This window comes from Panthera tigris, chromosome C1 (genome assembly GCF_018350195.1).
Source record: "Panthera tigris isolate Pti1 chromosome C1, P.tigris_Pti1_mat1.1, whole genome shotgun sequence".
NCBI classification, from domain to species: Eukaryota; Metazoa; Chordata; class Mammalia; order Carnivora; family Felidae; genus Panthera; species Panthera tigris.
In genome coordinates, this window is record NC_056667.1 from 160306932 (window position 1) to 160332460 (window position 25529).

The following is a 25529-nucleotide window of genomic DNA, read 5'->3' on the forward strand; positions in this document are numbered from 1 at the left end:
TCATCAACAAATTTAGAACATATAAACAGAACGAAACTGACATTTTTTTCTTAATTTACATATAAATCTATCATAATTACACATAAAGTTTCGGTGCATTAATAGAAGCAGCCAAATAGGGCTAGAAGAGAAAGGTAATAGGACTCAGACCTAGGGGTTACCGTTAATTAGGGAATATCTCCCTGATCTCTCCACTGCTGTCAACTTCCTCACCAGTATTCAGGGATTTAGGGTACAGCAGAATTGAAAACTTCAGTGATAAGCTTGAAATTGTTCTCCACCTGGAATTGTATTTTATTATAGGTAATTATCATACAGCATTACTTTGTTTCAGATAAGTCCCTTTCTAGGGTTTTGAACATCCCTAAAGTCTAAATCCTATAAACAAAATTTTAAAGTGGTCTCACTCTATCTGTGAAGATTATTTAGAAGACTTTAGACTCTTATTACTTTTCAAAGGAACTGTTTATTATGCACATTTTCTAATGATGTTAATTGTACAGCTTCTAATTCACTTTTCAAATTAGTTTTTCAAATGGCAAATTGTTGATGTTGGATTTATTTCCAATTACTTGACTTACAAAAGTGTATACTTATAAAGAAACACTAAGAAATTTAAAGATTCACAATAATAATTGAAACTCTAAATTGTCATAATTTTCAGAGTCCTACAACTGAAAATATAATTACTCTTTTTCATCTCTTTTTCTATATTCATAAAGTTGACGATCTAGAATTTGATGACTCTCTACCAGCCATTCTCGTCTTGGGCACCTAATGATGTTTGGGGGGGGAGGAGGCTGGAGAATATTTTTGGTTGTCACAGTGACTGGGGTGTATTTAATGCCCAGTGCCAAAAATGGTAACATCCTGCATGCCAGGGACAGTCCCACCCAATAAAGAATTCCATTTACCAATAGCATTGTCCCTTTCCCCTTTAAGAAACTTGCTAAACCTGGCAGTTTTACAGTTCTGTATCAAATTTTTCTCCCTCAAACAAAATTGCTCAAGTCAAAAGATGCATTTCCAAAATTACAACTACTGTACAATCTATAGTTTATAGGTTTGTGGCATTTATCTTAAATCCTCCCTTGTGGAAATGGTTTCTTTCCCCTTAAGAATGCTGGTGGAAACTTTATAAAACAGCAAAATTTACCTGGGGTGGGGGTTGGTGTCACTCTGTTACACTAATTCCAAAATAAGTAAAAAAGGAAAACATCACTGAGGGAGCTATAGTTCTTCAAAGCAGCCAGGTTAATTTAAAAGGGCTGTGTGTGTGTGTGTGTGTGTGTGTGTTAAGTAAAATCACATTTTAATATTTTACATTAATAACCAATGGGAAGAGTTGAAGGCACATAGGACACTTGTTTTGGATCCTCTGGAAATGTTGAGGGCCAGTTTTTAGCCAGTGATGTTTAACATGCAGCAAATCTGTTCGATTTTAACACCAGCTGAGTTAATTCAAAATTGATTCCCATTAAAATCAAGGAATCAGACGTAAGATTTGGGAGAGATCCAGAATGACTTCTCCTAGAACTATGATGTACATAACTTTATTTTTCAGAGTTTTCATTGGAGTAGTAAGAATTTCATGAAAGATCATTTTAAAAGCTATTCTGAGTTAAATATTGAGACTTTTTTGGTTTTTGATACGCTAGACTTGTTGCAGCATTTGAAAACTAGCACATTCTCACTCTACCACATATGAGAGAGCATAATTTTTCTATAATCAGGCACCTTTTGCTGCTTTTGAGTAAGACTGTTTTCCTGTTTAGACTTTAAGCGTTGCCAGAAAGAACAATCTGTTCTGTTCTTTCGATTGTGGCCCAGCCTGATAGCTGTAGCATTTCTGTGATGAAAAAGGAGCGTGTACCAGGAAATCTGAAGGGCTAGCTAGCCATGTTCGTTTATGCTTCAACTATCAGTTGCACACTATTGCCTATGAGGAGCTTTCTGGCATGTGATTATTGACTTTAAAACTAGTGTTTCAAGCACCTACATTAATTATTTTATATTGTGTGCAGAACAGTTTAACTTTTAATGTCAGATACAATACACTGCACATATTGCTTTTGCACTTTTAGAAATTTTGTACTAAATAATAGGAAATATTTATATTCTTTGAGTGTGAGCTTTGAATAGATGGCATTATCACTTTTTTTTTTTTTTAACAAAACCTTTTTCTCAACTATTCTGTTGCAATGTTATTCTGAGCAAATCCTATGCCAAATATCTTGTATAATGTTTGTATGGAAGATTACATATCACTCGTGTGTGGTAAGACTACTCAGTTATTGATTTCATAGTTGGAATTTGATATTCCAGCACAAGTCCACAATGTATTCAGAAATCCAAGTTGGTGTCATACATTTCATTTTGATGTGAACTTTTCTTTGCTTTTTTCTTTGTTTTAAGACTCCATTTTGCAATAAACGTTTTGACAGTAAATCCCTTTGTTATGTGTTGCTGTGTATATCAGATCTTTGTTAGATGGGATTTCCCAACATCCTTGGAAGGAATCACGGTCACACGCATGCACATGAATGTGAGCTTTTCTCTCCTGAAATCAGTTGAGTGTAAATAATGAATTTGTAAAGTGATGGGGCAGTCACGAGGTGGATTTTTTCTTATCCTCAAAAGAACAAAAGGCTTAGAACTCATGCTACAGCAGATACACTGACATGCTAAGAAGGTACAGAAAGCATAAAGGAAATGGTAAACCACTATGTGGCTAGAGATCATTAACTCTTACCCCCATCTTGCCAAATTCAAACCGTCTTGAAGCAGTGTCTGGCTCCAGCCTTCCTATCACTGATCTCTGCAAGCCTTGTGCAAGAATCCTGCCAGAGTGATTATCAAACTGAATCTATGCCTTTCCCTTGGCGTCCTCTTGACGAGCCACTCTAGGAGGGCAAGAGAACTCTTCCCCTCTCCTTTTGACCTTAAAGCCAAATGTGATGGGTTTTGATTAGTTGTTTCATTTACAACCTTTATTCAAGAAATACTTAACGATTTTGCTTAGCACAACATTTGGGAATTGTATAAAAATCAAACCACCACATATCCCCCCACTCCCTATAGAGGCCAGCCTTGATGCAAGGAAAAGAGTTCTGTAAAGTCAGTCTGTTGTTCCTTGAACTCATCAAAAAAGTTCCTTATTTCACATTTGTTTCCGTGATGGGAAAAGGGAATGACATGTTCCTGCAGCTGTATTCAGCTGCCCCATGAACAAATAAAATGTCATGGGGCAGCTAGAACACTCAAACTGTACACAATCAAATATATCATAACTTGTGGGTTTACAACAAAAATTCTGATTGGCTCCCTAGAGATTTTTAATCATTGCCAGAGAGAATTTAGGCATTTTAAGCAAAGATGTTAAGCATTTCCCCTTTATCCTCCAATATACACACGCTGCATCCAGTGCTCCAGTAAGGCAAACATGCCATGCCCCCCTTCCCTCCTGTCCCCAACACCAGTGCCAGTGTCTGGCCTTCCTGCTTCTCCTCAAGTAGAATCACATCTCTGTTCTTTGTGCCCTAGAGTACCCAGCTCAAGCCACCATGCCTTCCATCCCCATCTTGGTCTATGAAACCCTCCCTTTTCCCTGGTATACCTGCACACATTGAATTCTCTATCAGAGGATTCAGCATTTTAGTAAATGCACCTTGCAGCTGGATTCATTCAACAAAATGGTTCAACAAAAATTAACCAAGTATTGTAAGCCAGGCACTCTGCTAGGCACTGAGTAAGCCAACATGAAGGTAGCCTTAAACTCCTTCATCTATAATCCGTATCGGTTTCACCCCCAATTAAATTAAAAGCTCCTTAAAGGGAGGAGCATACCTTTCCTAGTATGGTTTTGAGCATGTGAGTTCAAAATATTTGCAGATTAGAAACTCACCCACCTTCCGATTTTTACACTAATAGTAAAAGCAACCAGATTCAACTTTGTTTTTCAATTCATTCACCAAAAAAAAAAAAAAAAAAAGTTATTTGTAACAAAGGTTGAAAGGCACTGCCATGTTACCTTACAAGCAATCCAACCATGCTGGCAAGTTAAGTTAGTTAAAGCTAAAGGGTGTGGCAAACTCTAATTCAAGACACAGGACACAATTTTTTTTTCAAATTATGTAGGCGTTTATCATTTAGTCCATTGCCATGGGCATATACTGAAGCAAGTAGCTCTTTGGCTTTGAAAATGATGCAGGCCAAAGTCCTTTTGCAAAGTATTTCATGTCTACATCTGAAAAGGAGAGAGGTTAGTGGTTTCATTAGAGCAAACTCTGCAATGTGGGTTTCTTGGGACGACAGTTCCAGTTTCACCCGTCCTTCTTCATCCATGGATCCTAAAATTTCCTTTTAAAAATATAATGCAAGTGAGTCATTTGGCTAACCACTTAGAAATTCCCCTGTAAGCAGCAGCATATATGGATGCCTGGCTGGCTCAGTTCGTAGAGCAGGCAATTCCTAATCTTGGGATTTTGAGTTCAAGCCCCAGATTGGGTGTAGATATTACTTAAAAAAAATAAAGTCTTTTCATCTTGGTAAACTACCCCAACAGTGTGAAGTTAGAATTCCATCAGGGTGATGCCAGGTTCCATTTGAAATTTATTTGCAACCTGCTTGGGCACAGAAGCCGTTGTCTCCACAAACATTGGTGTGGTTGAGCTGACAGTTAATGTGTTGTGATCTGGAGTTCACCGTTAAAAGGGTCACCCAAGCAAAGTCCTGGAGTTTATTTGGTTATTAATATGATTGTTGGCACATCCTATGCAATATATCTAAATTGAATTATGGTATCAGATAAAATTATAGATGGGACTAAAGCTTGTGTATCGTCCATTATCATGTGTAATCAATAAACGATTTAATATTCTCTTGAAAAAAATTTAAAAAATAAAAAATAAAAAAAAAGTAGCAGCAGCAGCAGCATAAAGGTCATCTGATTACCAAAGTGTTGCTTCAGAATTTTCATGAACAATCCGATGATCCTCATGCTGAGTGGGAATTCCAAGGGAGGCTCTGGTATCTGGCAAATGTCAGAAGCTCCTGGCCTGTCAAACCCTATTGTGGGAGGGAAGTCTACTCTTGGTGTGCCAAGTACCGAGAGAGGACAGTCTCAAGATCTACAGCCCCTGCTGCAACAGCTCACCAAGTGCAATGAATTGTTACTGACAAGCTGGTGCCCGGGATTGGCTTCTGTGGGTAAATGCTTGGAGCGATGAGAAATTCCCCTCAAGGTCAGGAGAACTGCTTGCCATTCAACCTAACCTGCCAAGGAAGAAACCGAGCCAGAGCAGCGGCCGAAAGCTAAAATAGGGGAGACAAGAGATGAGCCAAAAAGACAATGATAATATTACTTTTGTTTTTCACTGCATTCGTATTTCCCATGCAGCTGCTGCCTTCCTTTGAGATTGGCTCATGGACTGAAGATGACGTGGTAAGCGGCTTCTGTTAATGCCTCCTTTGACCTGGGCAGGTATTTCAGACATTGGTCCACAAGCTACAGATGCAGCTGGAGGGGTCGGGGCCTTAAGAAAATCTAACTAGGAGAAGTTGACAAATTCCTTGTTTTTCTATTTTTAATGCAGTAATGATTTAAAATAAGGCCTCAAGAGCAAGGCAAGTATCTTCAAATCTTACAAGAGGATTCCACTTCCCTATTTGCTCTGAAAGGTATTCCAGAATACTGTAATGAATACCAATGGCAAAGTTAAAGGAGTGATCCAGGATACCAAATGAACAAACGTGAAAACAGTTTGATCTTAAGTTTTCCTAAAACACCAGGGATGGACTGGAACCACAGTGGAGAAAGATCTGGGAAAGGCAGCTCTAGACTGGGATTCCACTGAACTGGGTCTCCTTCCTACCTTAGGCCTGTTTGAAAGTGACGGGTGCATCTGTCCTCTGGCCTTTCCCAGGAAGAACGGATGCAAGCTCCCAGACATCCTCTGCAGCTGCAGCCAGAGGAGGAGGACAGATTACTTAAGTCCAGAGGAAGTTCTATACCTTACACTTGGGTAGAGACCCTAAGGAACAATCCTTCTTAGCCTGTTGCGTCTCTGTATTTGCTTCTTTAGTGAAAAGTCTGGAGAATTTTTGATCAGAGACCTCAGGGGCTTATACTTGTCCAGGTCCATTTTATAGGCTCAAGTCCCATTAAATGAAAAAGAAAAACAGCTGTAATGCCAGCCTTAGCAAGCCCTCACCCCAGAGAACAGACCAGATGCCACAGTGTACAAATTCACTGCTAGAAACTCTTAGGAAGGTCTGTTTACCTACCTCAAGCTGGTTTCTGGACTGGGGCGTTTTCCTCCCTGCCCACCATGCTCTGGTGAAGTAAAACTGCTTTCAACATTAGCTAACCTCTTTGGCTTCTATAGGGTGAGGAAACTTGGCACCACTTGCCTCTACTTCTTCCCATTCACTGGGCCTCGTGGTTGGTCAAGTTCCCACCAGCCCTGATTGTTAACAAGGAAAAAGAACTTAGGATCTATTCATGGGTCTGGATATAATCCCTTTATCCCCAGCTGGAAAGTTGGCCCATCTCATTTGAGAAGAAATTTTTTAAAAAGCACTGAGCTCTAACAGTTATTTTTAGTCTTTGCTCTGAGGTCGAGTGGTTTTCAAGCCATGTAAATAAAATCCCAGGGTCAAGGGCTCCCCAGAGAATTGCTGGGACTGGGTCTGGCCTCCCTTCTATGTGAGAGGCTACCAGTAAACACGTGCCAAGTGATATTCAAGGACAGAGGGTCACTGGGTCCAACTTCATTCTATACAGGAAGCTCTGTGCTTTAACTTGTCTTGGGCCACAGAGCTACTTCCTGACCAGGCCTAAGACATAGCATATTCTGCCCACTTCTCTGTCCACTGCTGTGTGGTCCCTGCTCCCCATACAATTCCTGGGTAAACCAGTACCCCTCAGTAGCTCCGGGGATGACCAGCACATAAAAAGAAAAGTCATTATAAGTTAAGAACCTTCTTGAAGGCTTTTTTTAAATCTCCCAAATAAAAAGCAAAACCCACATTTCCTCAAGTATCCCAAGATGTCCACAGGGAGGGGTATCTCCAATTTGAGAGCTTGATGTTTTAAATCCATAAAGAAGAATGTCTTTCATTTTACCTTGATGGTTGAGCCAAAACTTACATTGCACAACTACAGATATTTTAATCTATCAAAAAGTGTGTTTTACTGTGAAGTCAGGCCACTGACCGTGTGTGAATCTTCAAATCCATATGTGTCCTCTCTTTCACAGTATTTTTGGGTTCAGCAGCTCGTCAGAAAAGGCAAGTAGAATAACTTACCTTCTTAATTCATGCAGTTAACTTTGCTCGGGGCATGGTTTCATCTCATTTTGTTCTGCCTTCTAATCCCTTCCTTCAGGGGACTCTTCCGAAGAGATGAGCATATATGCAAGCTTGTTTAAGGAAAACAACATTACAGGAAAGCGACTGCTTCTTCTGGAGGAAGAAGACTTGAAGGACATGGGCATTGTCTCCAAGGGGCACATCATCCACCTGAAGGTACCTCAGAGAGGGAGGACAGTTGGTTGACAATCTTTACTGAGCACCTACTACGTAGCAGACCTTGTGTCATGTCAGAGGCTGAGGATACACATGCGAGTGCAATTGGCTGTTACGGTGCTGACATACTCCCATACCAGCTGATAATTAGCCTTTGCCCCCATGGGACCCCCACTCCCTCCTCATAATCCAACAGCAAAAGGGTTAATACCCAGCACAGCAGAAGTCACCTAGATACACCTGAATATCACTCCATGCCCTCAGGAAGTCCCCAGTTCAGTGGAGAAGACAGGGATTGATCATGCAATCGTGATAAAAAGACAGCTGTAGGAAATGCCACAAAGGAGAAGTGAGGTTGAGATGAGGAAAGTCTTTTGCAAAGAAGTTGTGAAGGAGTTGAGAGCCTAAAGACAAGCAAGTGTGAACCAGGGGAAGGGGATACAGAGGAGGAGGTGTTCTGAAAGGGAAGGCACCGCCAGTGGCAAGGCTGTGATGTGAGAGGCAGCTTAGTGGGCCGGGAGGCCCTGGAGACGTGTTTGTCCGGTGCCTGCAGACCCGCCGTCCACCCGGGAAGACAGCTGGTGATTCCCTTAAAGGCCAGAGAGGCTGGCTGCCCATTAGGAATCCCTAAGGATGCTGGGCCTGTGCAAAGTAAAAGCTAAGCCACTGTAGTACCTAACCTCACGGGAATGTGTGTTCGGTTTGCAGTGTTTGTACTTTTGACCCGGAACGGACACACTACGTGTGTATTCTAATCCTTCATTTTCTCAGGAAATCCTAACATGTCCCCCCAGACTGAAGTCTTGAACACTTTAAAAGCGAAACCTGTTTTTGGTGCTGTTGCTTTTCTTTTCTTTTCTTTTTTTGGTAGTTTAGCAACCAGATCTGTTTCTTTGTCTTGTTTTTTAGCTACCCAAACCAAATAAGTGCTGGCATCTGTGTGGACGCTGTTACTAGAGATGTGTTTCAAGAGAGATTTTAGGATGAAATCAGTTTGTTCCCCGGACCTTCTCAACCCCATTGTGGGTGGATGGAGGGGTGGGCATAGGTTAGAAAGAAGTCAAAGAAGGAAAGATAGAAAAAGCAGCTTCCTAGCCAAACCCTATCTCACAAAGTCTCTACTAACACGTCAACTGCTTTTCCCTTTACTTCAGTTAAAGCCACCGGTGTGGCTTTTTCCTTTCTAAGGAAATCCCCTCTGAGGTCCAAAGAGAACCCCTCTACTTCCGTTCTGCGAGCCCTGGGCCCATGCAAGGGCTGTCCTTACAGCCCGAGCACCTGTTGGATGATGGCTTAGCCTTAACCTCACCATCTTCTCCCTCTTAGAATAGGGCAGGAAACCTCATTCATAAACATACATCTCAGAGGCTGGCAAGTAATTTAATCTCGACCTCTGGGTGTGGGCACATCCATCCTGAAAAGCTAAGCTGGCTCAGATGGGCTGCGATGGGAAAAATTATTTTCTCTAGTGCAGAGAAGTTTCAAGTTTCCAACAGAGCAATGTGGTAAATCCTGTCCTATTTGGCAGATGACAAGTAAGATGCTCCGACCTCCCTTTCCCTCTGCTGTCTTTGAAAAAGGACCAACATTCCTTAAGGAGCTGTCAGGAGGAAAGAGGGTGGCAAGCTTTAAATCACAGAGCAACAGTGATTTAAATACCCCCGAGCGGGCCTAGGAGACAGTGCCCCCTCCATGCTGGTTGGTATCATTAGGGCAAGCAACGTCCAAACTTATTATTGTTCAACAAATTCAGTGAATGCCTACTACCTGCAAGATTGGGCCTGTGCAGATACGAAGAAGAATCCTGCCCTTGAGGAGTGTACGCCCCAGAGAAGAGAAAACATGTACATGCAACTTCTCATGATAAAGAGTCTTGGCAGTTGGGAGGAAAGGAACCATTCACTACCTCTGCTTGGGAGGGGCTGTGGGCGGTTGGGGGGGGGGGCGGCCAGAGGGAAAACTTCACAGAGTGGGGAGGGTCCCCAAGCTGGATCTTGAAGAAGGACAGAATTTGGAATGCACACAGGCGCAGGAAAGGCAAGAACATGAATTTAGACAGAATAAGGAGTTCAGAGAGAAGGAAACAGGAGAGAACAGAAAAAACTGGTTCACTACAAGGAACAATAGGTGGCTGTGTCTGGAAGCCTCATGCTGCAGAGGGTGGAAGGGAGGTGAGGCCAGACCCTGGACAGTTCATGCAGGTGTTTTCCTTCATGCAGGTGTTTCATGGCTTCTGTGCAGTGGCTTCAGGCCAGTTCATGGCTTCAGGCCAGGGGTCTGGAGTCCGACCAGCTGCAGGGAGTATTGGAAGTTTTGAGAACTGACATGTTGAAAACTTTGCTTCTGGAAGTTGTGAAGTAGATTAGAAAGGAGAGGCTAGGTTTGGAAAGACCAGTTCAGAGGTTATGATACAAAGTAAGAAGGCCTAGCTAAGTGTCACGAAAACGTGAATAGAGAAGGGAAGGATTCCACAGGTAACAGATCTATTTGCAGGTTCAAGAAGGAAAACTAGTGAACACACACTGTGACATAGCATAACCTCAAAACCATCCTGCAGAATGAAAGAAGCCAGACCCAAAGGGTCACCTAGTGTATGATTCCATCTACATGAAATATCCAGAAGATAGGCAAATCCATCTTACAGAAAATGGATTCGTGGTTGTCAGGGGCTGGGAATGTCAGGAGTGACTGCTACTAGGCACAGGGTCCCCAAATGTTTTGGAACTAGACAGAGGTACTAGCTGCACAATGCTCCAAAGGTACTACATGCTGCTGATTCAGCACTTTAAAATGGTTAATTTCATGACAGTGAATTTCACCTCAATAAATAAATAAAAAGAAGGAAAGCACAGTGGCATGTACACGCCTGACCACAAACAGTCTTCCAGTGGGGAAGCTTTCTCTATTTGACGGACGATGGGCCTTCAAGAAGGATGCATGTGGCAAGGAGACGTCCTAGGAGCCTAGGCAGGAGGAAAAGAGGAATGCCCACCCAGGAAGTAGGAAAAGGAGGAGAGAATGGTATTACAGGAGCCAAAGGTTAAAAAGCTTTATAAAAAAAGAGTCTAATGCTGCACAGAAGCCATGAAACACCTGCATGAGGGAAAGCCCTCACTGGAGGCAGCTGGTTGGGGTGGGGTCAGTGCAATGTCCTCTGCTCATGAAGCAGAGTATCTGCCCTGAGCTCCAAAACAGCAGACCAGTATCGGGGGGGACCCAAGACTCCCCTGAAACTCATGGATGAGAATGCATATGTGCATAAAGACAGTTGCCAGAGAGGTGAATCTCAAAAGTCAGGCGGTCCACCTAACTGCCAAAGCCACAGCTAGGTTACTGGACACTCACGGGAGACTCAGCCAACACGTGGCACTCTTAAACTCAGCCGGGTTGTGGGTATTTCTGACAAATAAGCTTGTATGACAGAGCAGGATTAAGAGAAAAGGATGATGGAGGCTTGTTCTGGGAGGTCCTGCAAACATTTGTGGGGATATGAGAATAAATAGTGCTTTGAGCTGGGCCTCTGGGGATAGGACACCAGGTGAATACCTCCAGACTAAAGGAGCCTTCCTGGTACTTGTCAGGCATGTTACACACACACACACACACACACACACACAATGAGAATGTGCCCTCCATTCTCTGCTGTCACCAAGGAAAGCACAATCATCGCTGTGTACTTTCTCAAAGAGACTCTCAACCCTTAAATGGTAGGTCATGAAACTAAACAGTCTTTCTACCTACCCCTCTGCCACTTCGTTGTCCCTTTAAACCTGTCTCAGCATCCTTCTTCCCTGTGCCTGGAAGCCTTCACGTGGAGGGGCCGTGCAGAGGGAATGGGGCTGAACATCCGTAAGTGTTCATTACATTGTCAAGTGTCAACAGCTTTCATTTCACTTTGAAAAATGCATCTAATTTTTCTCACATTGGCACTTTCTTACTCTCTACGTGATACGTTCTGTTCACAGAAAAGCTGGATTATACCTGAGGAGTATAAAAAAATAATTTAAATGGTTGCCCTTTCCTTCAAGAGTTCTTTGTGCTTCAGTGGGGGCAGGGGGAGCATTGGACACATACCCATAGTAAAGCCCTTACCATGCAATAAACCCTTTAGTGAGATTTCAGCCTTAATGAAAGTCTCTGGTGATATATTCATGTTCTTTGTTGTTTTTCCCACAGTTACTCAGGGTGACAACTGCATTCTGCACACTAGAACATTAACTTGTCGCTAGTATACTCTACCAGTGTTTGAAGAATGGTTTTATTTACTGTGTACTCTGAGACTTAACATCTTTAAAATATCTGCCTGTTCCATTAAATAATTATGAACTACCTAGAATACTCTGAACAGCTTTATTCTCAATAGATGTTGGATATTAACATCCCCAAGATATTTTATGGGCTACATAAAGAATGCTTTTATATGTGCACAATAATTTAAATCCTCTCTTGGCACTATCGGATCATTAATAAAGTCATGTTTTTTTGTTTTTGTTTTTGTTTTTACAGTCAGCCATTGAGAAATTAACCCACGATTACCTAAACTTATTTCACTTCCCACCACTGATTAAGGTAAGTAAGGTGTTTTTCTCACCGAGAATGGGCTACTTTATTGATGTATGCACCTGCTACATCCACACCTAAATTTGCCAATGTCGGGAATTGTCGTTTGAAGCAAACTTTAATTATTGTCTAACAAAAGGCCCTTTGAGTGAAGCTTAGGATGTGCATAAATTCAACATGCTTGATTCCTACAAGTTGAAATATTAACAGTGTATTCATGATAAGAACAACACATGTCACCTTAGTGGCTCAGGGATGTTAAATACAAACATTGTAGATTAATACAATGGCCTCCCACCTGTCTCCAGAAACCTTTGTCCAGCACATAAGTCACTAAAGGAATTCACATAGTAGGGCTCTGGATTATCTATCACTTGCATTGGGTGCAGGGGGTAGGAGATGTCTTGTTTGAATAACGTATTATATTTGACTTATTATTTTGAATCCAGTCTACAAGTATATGGCACATGTTTTTATACAGTACGTGTTTGCAATTAATACACAGAGCTCTTCTCATTCACTAACTATGGTTTTCCACCTCTAAACTCCAGAAGGTTCATTTTGTTTCTTTTCTTGGCCCTTCACCTTCATCTGTTCTAGCAAGTACACAGTTCCTCTTTGGGAACTGCTTGCAAATATCTTGAGTGTTAAGAACTCTCAGAGTGAGTCTCATAGTGCATCTCCAGGTGCTAAGTGCATTGCTAGAGTAAAAGTGTACAATGCAAGATGCATTGTGAAACATGTAAGACAGTGACATTCAATTTGTAGTGCATGAGGTAAGTCATGTGGAAATGTTCTCAAAGGCTTAAGATGTCATTTCTCTTGCTTTAAAGAATTGTCATTTGTAGCTTGATCCAAATTATCAAACATTAAACAATAGGTTAGCATGGAAACACTAGTACTGAGAAATCATCTCTTCTATATGAAATTAAAAAAAAAGACACTACATACTATTTAGAGTAAATAGTGCTTGGTTTTCTGTTTTAGGACTCAGTAGATGAACCTAAAGAAAATGAGGAAAAAATCGTGAACCTTGAACTTGTTTTTGGTTTTCACTTGAAACCAGGAACTGGCCCACAGGTAAATCACATATTAAGTCTTTTGGATAAATTTCGATCTAATTTACTATTTTTCTCTCTTGGAACTCTGTGATTTCATACACCTCTCCCCCCCCCCCCCATCCCCAACCAGCAGATAACTCAATTATGAGTAAAGTATATGGGCTTTAAAAAATAGAATTTACTTGAAAGGCTGCCGGGGGCGCCTAGGTGGCTCAGTCGGTTAAACGTTCCAACTTCAGGTCAGGGCATGATCTCACAGTTCGTGAGTTTGAGCCCCACATCAACTCACTTGCTGTCAGCACAGAGCCCACTTCCAATCTTCTGTCCCCCTCTCTCTCTGCCCCTCCCCCACTCTTTCTCTCCCTTTCCCTCTCTCTCAAAACTAAACATTAACAAAAATAAAAAGAAAAAAAGAAAGAAACAAAAAGAAAGGCTGCCGGCCACCTATGTAATCCAGTCTTGGAATCTTACTCTCTTGTTCAGCTGAAGAGTCCTGTGTGAGACTACCCAAACCCTCAGGGAAACTCACAGCAAAGCACTGGGGGGTGGCGGGGAGGATGCCAAAGTGATAGTTGATGCTGTTGGGCATCGAGCATCTCATCTTCTTGTTTCTGTTTTATAACACTGAGAGTAAAACAACACTGAGAGTAGAACTGTAGGCAATATGGAAACCCAAAGAATCAGCTCTAAATAGGGCAGAAGGGCATTTGACCAACACTTATTCAATCAGGCTTTCGCTATATGTTAATTTTAGAGTATGGCAAAATTACTTGACCCAGGTGGCATATGAACTGGAATCACAAGTTTGTGTTACTTTGGATTACCATAGATAGGCAGTAATGATAACTTATATTAATGGACCACATATTGTGTTCCAGGCACACAGCACTGAGGCATAAATGCTACTTCCCCCTATTTTACAAATGAGGAAACTGGGGCTCTGAAAAGGTTAACTAACTTACCCAAGGGTTACCTGGCTAGCAAGCAGAGCGATGAGGCTTTGAATGCAGGCCTCTCTGATCCCAGAACGAAGCTCTTACTTACGGCACCGTTTGTACCTTTCTTTGGAGGCAGCAGCTAAGAGACCTTGTGAATATAGCTCCTTACAACCCATAGCCAGTTGCTCTGGGAGTGCTAGCCTAGGCTCAGCTAGCCCACTGGCCTGTCCCTAATTATGCTGTGCATACCCCAGGCCATTCCTGAAACCAGTGTTTGGGAGTGACTGGAAATGGTTTTGAGGGGGTAAACACTTCAAAAGATACACTTTCTGGACTCCTGACAGTGTCCTGCCTGCACCACTACAGATATATCGGTGCTTTTGCTGAATGGAAATCTTTATCTCCCTGGTTTTGCCATAGAAGCTGGTTGAGTTAAAAAAAAAAAAAAAAAAAAAAAAAGCAGCAGCAGCAGCAGCTGGTTGAGTGAAAGGTTTCTCATATACGAGCACTTTCCTTTCTTCCTGTGATGGGTCATGGTCTAGTCATTCCTGTTGTTAGAAGCAGCTACAGAAAGTGGGGCAGTAAGATCCTCTCTACAACAACAACCAGGCACCCTTCTAGCCCTGAGATTCTGTGGCCGTGGGCACTCCCAAGGCCATGTGATGGTAAACAAATCACATATTTTAATTTGCTCTCTTTGATGTCCTCGACTCCATGGCACTTAGTACTCTTTGTTTAAACCATCGTATGGCTTGTAGGTGATGAAAGAAGAGGGAAGAATTTTTTTTGAGAGAGACTTGTCAAATTTAGTCTCAACCAAGAAAATAACTTGCAACTAACAAAGAAAGGACTTGTTAATATGGAAAACTAAAAAATATCTTCTGTAAACATTTGCAAGGTATAAAGGATACTGGAGACCAAATACAGTGGTTTCGTTTTGTCCACAGTTGTGTAACCTTCTCAAGCCGTAGGTTTTCACGAGGCCTAAAGTCACTGCAGCTTTTGACAGCCTATTGATCCTTGATCATGCCTACAGTCATAATTTCAATACATTTACACCATGCATTCAGCAGACATTTACTGAGGACCTGGCTGTCTGCTAGAAGGTCAGAATACAAAATCAAAAAGTACAGTCCCCGGCTTGCAAGGAACCCATCGCTGATTGGAAGAAATAGACAAGATCAGTGAATGGTTTTAGTACAGAATGACGCCTTTTTTTTTTTTTTAACAACATCAAGCACATCATTCAATGGAAGCACACTGGCTGCACATTGAAAGCAGATGCATAGAGGGGTCAGAGAGGATCTTAAGGTCTTTTTGGTAGAAGTGGTGCTTCAACTAAAAATTTAAAACCATTAGGAATTATTAGGCAGGGAGAAGACATGAAAGGCAAAAGGCATAGCTAGCATCTGCAAAAGATGTATGAAGTATGAAGCCAGGAGGACACAGGGAGCTCTTCTTTAGGCTAATTTCTATGGAACTGCACAACTCACTTCAAGCATCACTACCTCTGGGACTTAGCACGAAGCAGGGGGACGAGTGTGGTGAGAGTTAGGCCATAATAGTGGCTGGTGACCAGAAAAAGAACGATGTTAGGTGCTAAACTAAGGAGTTTGAAAAGTTTTAAGCAGGGAGTAGATAGGATCAGATTTATGTTTTTAAAAGATCTCGCAGGGGCACCTGGCTGGCTCAGTTAGAGCATGCGACTCTGGACCTTGGAGTTGTGAGTCCAAGCCTCATGTTGTGTGTAGAGATTACCTAAAAATAAAATATAAAAAAATTTTTTCAAGTAAATAAATAAAATATCTCTAAAAAGCACAGGGGAGGGTCAACTGGAAAGAGACCAGGCTAAAGTGAGAAAGACCCATTAGCGGGCAATGCAGACAACCAGGTTAAAGGGAACAAGGAGAGGAGGCTATGGCAGTGCCATGGAAGTGCCAGGAGTCCAAGGACCTCGAGACAGAACTGCTCAGACTGGGTCACCAGCTGGAAATGGTGTAGGGATGGGAGAGGAGCCAGGATATTGCCAGGTTTCTAGTGTGGGCAGCTGGGCAGATGATGTTATAACATAACAGATCAAAAAGTGAAATGTACAATGTGGATGTCATGCCATGGTGCTAAAAGTATAAAGAAGTGACTGGCGGGCTCCGTGCTGAGTGTGGAGCCTGCTTAAGATTCTCTCTCTGTCCCTCTACCCCTCTCTCCAGCTCAGGCGCTCTCTCTCTCCCTCTAAAATTAAAAAAAAAAAAAAATTTTTTTTTTAATTAAAAAAAGGACTGGAATGGATGAGGTTAACCAGGAAAAGCTTTTTTGGAAGGGGTGAGTTTTAAAGCAAGGTTTGAAGAGGTCCATGGTCATTTGCAAATAACTTCCTGAATATAATGTTTAAAGCTTCTACTTAGTACTTTGTTCTAAAGAGCTAAGTTATTTCATAAATGTCATCTCATTTATCCCCTTGGCATTTCTGTGAGATGCTTAAGGTATAATATTGTCATCACTGATCAGGAAACAGAGAACAAGAGGAAGTGTGTGACCAGCCTTAGATGGGGCGAGGACAGAGCTGAGACTGGAAATTACATCTTTATCATTACCTTCTTATTAAACATGTGCTAGCTCACATACCTGTCCCAGGAGATTTAAGCCATCTGTACATTTTCATAAAATAATCCTAGAATAAATCACTGTCCAGTTCTAAACTACCCAGTTATGCCAGCCTATACCCTAGCATTATGAAACATTTCCCCCAAATATTTGAAATTCCAATTCCCCACATGAAAACTGACCTTGACCTTGACCTTAGTGCCTTAACCTTTAAAGGTGGAACCCAAGAAAAAAGGACATCCTCAAAATCCCAACTGAGTTCTCATAAACCCATCATCACAGAAACGGTGAAGCCTTTCCGTGACTAGAATAAGTTACTAGAGGACAGTGATGCTCTGCAAGTTGTCTCCAAACCGGGCTTTGCATATCAGGGAGATCTGCTTGACCATTTCACCTTTCCTTTTACAAACAAAACGAAAGATGCGTTCTAATTACAATTACAACCTCCGGGAATAATACAGGACAGTGACCTTATGATGAAATAGCAGCTCCATTTTCCCATCGCATCTGAAAGGGACCACCAGTTCCACAACCACTTAAAATTAGTACGTTGCTTCAGTACCTGCCCTGCCAGGAGAAAACGGTGAAAATATGACCTTATCCACAAATAACAAATACATGTAGAGGAAAAGCCTTTCATTGTAAGACCGGTCAACCTTTTAAGAATTCAGATGCAATGCTGGTTTTTAGCCTCATTTTACAACCAGATGGATTCTGGCACAAAAGTGAGGTTGAGTTGCTCAACTGAGGAAAGCCATTCACGTCTGAGCGCCTACATGCCTGCTATCGTGGCCAGGGGCCACTGCATGACGCCTTGCTGTGATGTGTCTTTACTGCCTCGCCCTCTGGATAAGCGGGACCTCAGCAGACCAAAGCCCCATGCACATTTACAGGATTCTCGCACAAATGAAGTATGCTTTTCTTCTTTCCTTTTTGAGGCAAACTGGCAGGGAAGATAGGATTGGACCAAAGGCTTCGCTGGCCATTTAAATTAACAAAATCTGAGAATGGGGTTTACCCATGTATTTTACCTACTTCTAACAAGTAAATTATTAAATAATGCTATATATTGAGGCAAACCTGAACTTGAAATTATGACAGTGGAATTGGCAGAAATTGGGTCTTTCTCAGCTCAAAATTTTCCTGTGCTCAGATTTGAAATGCTTGTAATAATTATTTCATACCTTTGCCAGACACTGTGGTAAGTGCTCTGCAAACATTCTTCTCACATAATTGTTATAAGCCACCATCACAGTGAGCACTATCCCTGCATCATCTCCAAGAGAAACTGAGGAAGGAAGAGGTAAAGTTCCTTACCCAGAATCCCCACCTATTTAGGGGCATATCTAGTCCAAGGACTCAACCACTGTGTCATACTGCCCCTTTCTAGAAAGTAGCATCATCCCTAAAATAGATATATTGGTAATAAAAAGATAATTTGGGGGGGGATCACATAATAGTAAATTACCATCTTTTGTTTTGTGTGGGAAATGCCTTGTTTTGTAATCTTAAGGCCTTCCACTTGGCACAAAAGGAAAAAGGTTTCTGGAATCTCAGATAGCTTCATGCACCGCCCCCCCCCCCCCCAGGGTGGCAACCACCCTTTCTTTCACTAAAATATTCAGCTCCATAGAGTTTATTATTATATCTCATATAAACTTGCCAGTCAGGAATATTGATTCTCAAATTGCCAAGGAATAAACTATCAAATCACCCAGCAGTTTTCTCACCAAGAAACTTTCTGAGACTGTGTCATAAAAATTTAAAATCAGGGTTATGAAGGAACTATCTGGGGAGCCCATGCTTTCCTTGCGTGTACTGGACAGTCACAGACGTGGTCCCTGGAGTCCCTACCCCCACCCCCTCCCTTCCACATGGAAACCTGTGGGTCTAAGTTGATGACCCATAGCACTCAGGGGAGAAGCCCGGGAAACACCACCCTGTCTCTGCCAGCACCCTGGCTACACGGACCCCAAAATAGACACAGGCTTCCGGACTCCTGTACCTCCTACATCTGATTTCCTTTTGAGCAGTATTCTGATGGAGCAAGTGAATAAGGAAGACAAAATAAAGAGGAACACAATTTTGAAGGTATAGAAGCAGAGTAACAGCCCCCATCAGAGTCCAAGGCTTCTTCCGTTCACCCTGCCCCCCCTTCTTGCGTGCGTCACGGGTAACACGGGGACCCCTTCTTCCACACCTTACCAGAAGCAATTCAGTCAACAGTTCTGCTTCTCTGTTCATCCTCTCTAGGTTAGAAACACTGCTTGTTACAAATACTTCCCACCTACTATTGTGCTGTTAGGTCTTTATTATTGGATCACTTATAAAATGTTGCATTTAATAAACAATTGAATCTCCAGGCCCTTTCTCAGAGCATTGTAAATATCAAAAACTGTCAAATGGGGCTTTTTTTCCTATTGTGTAATTTTTATAAATGGATAAATAAAGTAACAGAGCACAAAGATTTTGTAAGGAAGAAAAAAAAAACCCCAACACTTTTTGTAAATTTCAGAACAGCTAAAAGCAATGCTTTACTTTGATATATCTTGCATTTATTAAAAATGCAGTGTAAAGAAGCTTATTTCCTATGATCAACTCTTTCTTAGGGGATGAACATATGCACACACACATGTCCGTGTGCCTAAGTATATGGGCTTGTAGTGGCAGGGTTCTGTAAGAAATACAACTTTTAATTGACAGCCAGGGAGCAAATGCAGCTTAGAATATGACTGCATGAACTTGCTGCATATTTCTAATCACAGTGGGGCTACACTTCATCACACAGGTCAAGCAGCTGCTTACAGGCCCAGAGCAGAGCTGCTAAGCACATACTTGCTGATAGATGGATAATCACATGTAGAAACGGCACACCAGAAAATGTCTAACAATGGGAGAAAATGGCCCTGACTTGTAGTGTTCGTGGATCTCCATGGTATAAATATTTTCACCAGGGCCAATTACCGATCTGATGTCCCTGAACTTGAAGTTGGGAAGAGGTGTGAGCAACCAGCTTGTGAGGGCGGCTCCAGCACACCACATGATCCCTCGTGGCCTTCTTCATCAAGACCCTGAATTCCTTTTAAGATAGTGAATGGCAAGGAAGTACACGTGATAAAACATAGGTATGACTGCATGACAAATGCATATAGCTGGTTTCCAGCTATAATAATATGTGTAGTTAGCTCACAGAGAGCTCTAGTTTCCCACCGAATCCATAGTTGGCTCAGATCTCCTTGGGTTGCCATTGGCTCATACAGATACACTGACTCTATTATGGGACTTCAAAAATTAGGATTTGAGTTTGTAGAGAGTAGGAATATACTACTTATGGAAACAGAAACAAAATTTAAATTTGTGATGGTCTTTTAAAAATATTTGAATAGCCACAGTTGTTGACTCCATTGATGACAGGACATCTTTGCTTTCGAAGGTTTTCCAAAGCCACTGAAAGAAGGAAGACTGTGATAACTCAAAATGACTTGTGTTTTCTGAACCAAAAACTAGGTCTTGAGAATAATCAATTATAACAGGGACTGATTATTTGAAATGAAATTAAAAGCACTGCATTGGAAAAGCAAAGATGTACGACAACCATCTCAATCCTGTACGTCAGGATCTGGGCTGAGAACAGCTCAAATGGTAAACAATGCCTACCAACCAGGTCAGTGATTTTTCTTCAAAGGTCATTAATTTTTGGCATCATCTCTGAAGTCATGGCAAGGGAGGGGAATTTAGTAGTCAGAAGAGCTGTTTTTATATTTTGAGTGTCCTGGGTAAAAGTCAATTTGCAGCCCATTTGTTAGCGTTTAAAAAAGCTTATAAGCAGTCATTAGGTAAGCTAGAACACCTTCTATGTTGTTCAAGAAACTCAGTCTTGAGAATAGATTCTGAGTTATTCAAAATCAATAGCAAGACTTACTCTTTTTTTTTCCAAGATGAATACCCAGTACCTTCCAATTTTAAAAAGAGTTTTAAAAAAATGAAAAACTCCTTTCCAAACATGCCAACTAACATCTGAACCATTTCAGGTAGTGTGTAATGCATCATATGAGAGTACGTCTCACTTGATTTCTTTTACTTTATTTTAACTTCATCCCTAAAGTCCTTTTTTCATACATAACTCGAATAACAGCCCCCCAAAAGGCAATATAACAACCTTATCTCTACTGGTGTCTAGCTGGCACCAATCTGCCCTGACCTTAGACACAAGCCATTGTTAAGGGTATAACGCATTTACATATTTTGCAATAAAACATCAGTTATTTGCATTACTGTGTCAAGTTTTATTTGATTCTTTCACCTAAAAATGACTCATTTTCCTTTCTTGTATTTTAAAAACCAACTACTCTAAGCTTGTTTGAGAATAATCAAAAATTGCCCATTTAGCTAGAAGTCATTTTCTTTTCAAAAGGCAAATGTTATTTAATCTTTCAGCTGTTCATTGTGCCATCATAAATACTTTCTTTTCAGCACAGTTGTGGGGACTGAAATGAGCCCACTAATTGCCTCCCATTTCGACTGACATGTGGTGGTTTAGTGGAAAGAGAACACAGCAGGGAGAAGGAAATAGGAGGCTGAGAAAATGAGAGCTAATTATTTTCACTGCCTCATGTCAGGCTCTGTGTCAGCCTTGTTTTTACAAACTGGAAGGTTTAGCACTAAATAAAACAAACTGGCGTCATGTTTTTATATACTGGCAGTGTCATGGAAGCAGCTGCACATCTCAAAGACAATATAATGCCTGCGTTCGCATGGACACCATCTGACAGACACTGTGAGCCACGGCTAATGAGGACATCACAGTGGTGCCAAGTGAAAGGTGCTGAATTATGTATGATTCTTCATCAGTACAGCAATAGTCCTGTACATCATTATGAGACATTGTTTTGCTGAAGAGATTAAAACATTCTTAGTTCCAGACCCTGCAACCTATACGCGCTGAAAGAGGTTATTAATGGAATTTTTAGGGAGAGTTTCTTGTGGATTTCTTTTTGGTTGAAAAACAAATCTCGCGGGACAAAGCCGTGATGGGTCATGACACCGTATAGATAAAGAAGAGAAGCAAATTAACCATACTTGCATTATCTTCTTTTTAAAGGCAGCATAATAAAATAGAGAGTAGCGGGGTTATACATAATGATAAATAACCCAGGTGCTATCACGGGATGTTCCACTCTCCTGCCTTTAAAACAGCAGGTTTCAGCAGCTGAGCTAGATAATAGCAACGCATGTAAAGAAGCCTTCGGAGGCCTAAATCATCAACATCTTACTACTTTTAATACCAGCATGACCAACATTTCTACCACATTTTTATTTCATCTTGTGTTACTTCTTACATTTTCCAACAGTCACCTGCTAAGAGACTGTTTCCCTTCCCCCCCGCCCCTCCCTTCTTGAATCTTAAAAAGTTTATTTCAACATCTATTTTATATTTTAAAACGTTTCCTCAGTACAGGCCTTTTTAAGGTGGAGAGGCCTCTTTGCTAGAATCCTGAGCAATCCCTGGTGGTTTCACTTTTTCTCCTCCCTGGGGGAAGGGGGTAAGACGGAGGCGGGATTTTAAAACTCGGTGTCTTTACCATTAGACGGGGCATGCCCAGGAACTAAATTGTGGCCCCGGCGCGGCTAAGCGCACTTGCCACAAATCTCTACATTTTCTGAGTCTCAGTCTACCCATCTGTAAAGTGGAGACATGGCTGTCGACAACAGGGTAAGGCTGGAAGGGTTAAATAACACGGACAAATCTCAACAACATTATGCCAAGTGAAAGAAGCCAAACATAGACAAGTACATACTGTAAAGTTCCAATTTTGCCAGGTTCTAGAGCAGGCAAAATTAATCTATGGTGAGAGAAATGAGAAGAGTGCATACCTCCCCTTGTGTCCCTGCCAGGCAGGGACAGGAGACTTTCTAGGGTTGTGGGAATATCTGGCTTGTGGGGGTGGTTACACTGGTATGTACATAGGTCGAAATTCACTGAACTGTGCCCTTAAAAATTGGTTCATTTTACGGTTTGCAACGTATATACTTCAATTAAAAAAAAAAACCTACCAAGAATGTTTTTATCTGTAACCTTCAGGTAGAAGTGATCTGTAGAAGGCTGAAAGCCTAATGTGGGGTCTGTTTCCTTCCGAAATGTCCTGAATAATCTTTTTCCTAGAGTCTCTCTGACTTACCTACACTGTTCACATTTGCAATAATATTTGAGTGGAGGGGGGGGGAGGGAGAGAGGGAAATACCGTTGTCTCTGAAATGCCCAGAACTTGAAACAATATTTAAAGTTAATTTCTGTGCTATCTTCAATCCCTTTTTCTACTCGTAAAATTTACCTCTATATGGATCATTTCTTTGTACTCCCTCCCTCCCATCTTTTTTTTTTTTTTTTTTTTGTGGGAGGGAGAAGGGATGTCTATGTTTGGAATCACTTGTTCTAGCTTGGAACTCCAAAGAATTTTAAACAGCTTGCAAAGAATGTAATAGTGATTTCTCACAAAGAGATACTTAATCTAGCATTAACTGAGTGTTGTTTGGGGTTTTATCTTCACAGTGTTAAGAGTTTCTGTTTTACTTGGCCAGTAATCTTAATTCAGAAAATTTTTTAACATAATTGGCAATACAGAAGCAGTTCAGATGGAATGCTTTCTCCTCCTCCATTAACCACACACTTGATTCTAAAATTATCCAGGTATTTCAGCAGCTGCCCAGATAAATAGTACATATCCTGGGCACCCAACGGAGCTGTCTTTTCATCAGTTTCCAATGCAAAAACTCCCCTCTTCCCAACAAAATTCCATTCATTTCTTGTAGATTTGCATGGAGAGGCAGATGATCCAATTAGTGGGAAGGTTTGGATTACCATTTTTTGCTATTCAAAGCCAAGAACATCCCAGGGCCCAGTACTGCTCCTGTGCCAGTGCCTTTTTCCTACTGGTTAGTAAGAGCATTCCCTAGAAATGTGCATCAAGATACAAATTTGAAGAGTGACACTGTGGGAATCTGGTCATGGAACAGAAATCCACAGTAGTCAGGACCGGTCCCCATGATCTGCTTGTGCAACTAGATGGGAGCGGGTTTTTTCTGGTTTGAAAAGTGGAAGTCATGCCGGGCCACAAAGCCTAAGCCAGGGCTGGCGGAAAGTGTGATTCCAAATACTGGCCAGAGAAATCAAGAAGAGGAGCATAAAGACAGTGGACTGGCACCATATGCACTTTTAACAAGGATCTTTGTCAATAATGGAGGGAACATAGGCTATGCTGGACTTATTAGAGACTCCGTATTTCAGTCTCTGCCATGGAGACTTATAAAGAAATTCACCAACATAATCTTGACTGTTTGTTGACTCTGGAAGATGGAACTCCCCTGCACTGTAATTCTTACTTCTGTTTAACCCACAACAAGGAAAAGTTCCAGATTCAGAAAAGACTAGGGTTTGGAGACCTGCTCCTCATAGCACCAAGAGACTACCTTAGATCAGTTCCGAACTCCATCTCCTTCTGTCCGTGAGATCTTGGTCAGATTTCCCCATCTCTCTATGCTTCAGTTTCCTCATCAAGGTAAGGCTCTCAGGCTGTCAATCCCATTTCATAGCCACCGTCCTCCAGACATCCGATGGTTCCTATTGGTAGGGTCGCATTAGGACCTGCTGAAGCAGGAAGGGGCAGAATTGGTGTTCTATAATCCATCTATGTGAGAAGATACAAGTTTATTCCTTCTTCTGTTTATTTCATAAGACCAGTCATTGTTATGGTGCCACTGCCTACATCTTTTTTTCTTTTTTTCCAACACTGATACCAGACTTTGGTGCCCTCTGGGTGCCCAAGTAAGATGCTCTGACCGCACCTGCCTACTCTGGCCAGAGTCCTTGTCTAAACACTCTGTACCTTCTCGCTTGTCAAAGCTTACTCAACTTCTGGCCCATTCCCTTAGATCGCTGCTAGATGATGGGGTGGCTAGTCTAATAAACTAATTGGAGCTGTGTTGGTGACTAATGTTGGTAATGATAATTACAATTGCTCCTTTCCAAGCTCCTTATTTGGCTCTGGCACTGTGCTGGGCACTTTATTTACATTATCTCATTTAATCCTCATTCAACATACTTGTGAATAGAAACACCGAGGTCCAAACAGGTTATATAAGTTGGCTAAGGTTGGGGGGAAAGTGACAGAAATGGAATTCAAGCTCCAGGAGCTGGACTTTCAGCTGTCATCTTTCATCTCATTCCCTGCTACTCCCCGAGTAATGGCTTAATGTATACTCTTTTTCTATATTATTTCTATCTTAATCATCACCATCAACCCTTTAAACCAAATGAGTAACAGGGCCATTTCAGACTGCCAGGGGTGAAATGGTTTTGGGAAAGAAGTCCTTTCGGGCCCCCAAAGGCTCTCAGAATACAGAGCTGTCTGCTTTTGATTTCTGCCTGTCAGGACTGCGAGTTGTTCACAAGATGTCCAAAGTGACTCTTGAATGTTTCCGATTCATAAATCAATACTCACATTTCTGTCACTCACATCAAGCCCAAATCAATAGTTCACCCTGGTAAAAGTGAATGGCTTTTACATCTGAGCCCACATTCCCACTACCTGGTTCCTACCACTACCAAGAAACTAAAAAGGCAGCAATTTTGCACGTAAGATCCTATATTAGGCTCATAAATATGTTGTTACTTTTAGTGATGTTCTTGATGATTTAATTCATGTTACTGCTATGAAAACCTTTTCAGTGATCGATTGGTCAAGAACTCATCACATGGCATCCTGTCTCTATTGGGTCCTGTAGAATTCAATACTTTGTTTAAATCCTGGTAGTTGTGAGCAATGCAATTCATTGACAACTTAAT

The 25529-nt window shown here is 41.5% G+C and overlaps 1 protein-coding gene across 4 annotated transcripts in view; it reads left to right on the forward strand.

Annotated features, from left to right (window-relative positions):
* Positions 1-25529, forward strand: part of MAP3K20 (mitogen-activated protein kinase kinase kinase 20) — a 183879-nt gene that overhangs the window by 143459 nt on the left and 14891 nt on the right. For all 4 annotated transcript variants that reach the window (XM_042994715.1, XM_042994716.1, XM_042994717.1 and 1 more), the window contains exons 12-16: positions 5399-5443; positions 7260-7290; positions 7388-7527; positions 12034-12096; positions 13075-13167. In XM_042994715.1, coding sequence (XP_042850649.1) covers positions 5399-5443; positions 7260-7290; positions 7388-7527; positions 12034-12096; positions 13075-13167 — 372 coding nt within the window. The remainder of the gene's footprint in view (positions 1-5398; positions 5444-7259; positions 7291-7387; positions 7528-12033; positions 12097-13074; positions 13168-25529) is intronic.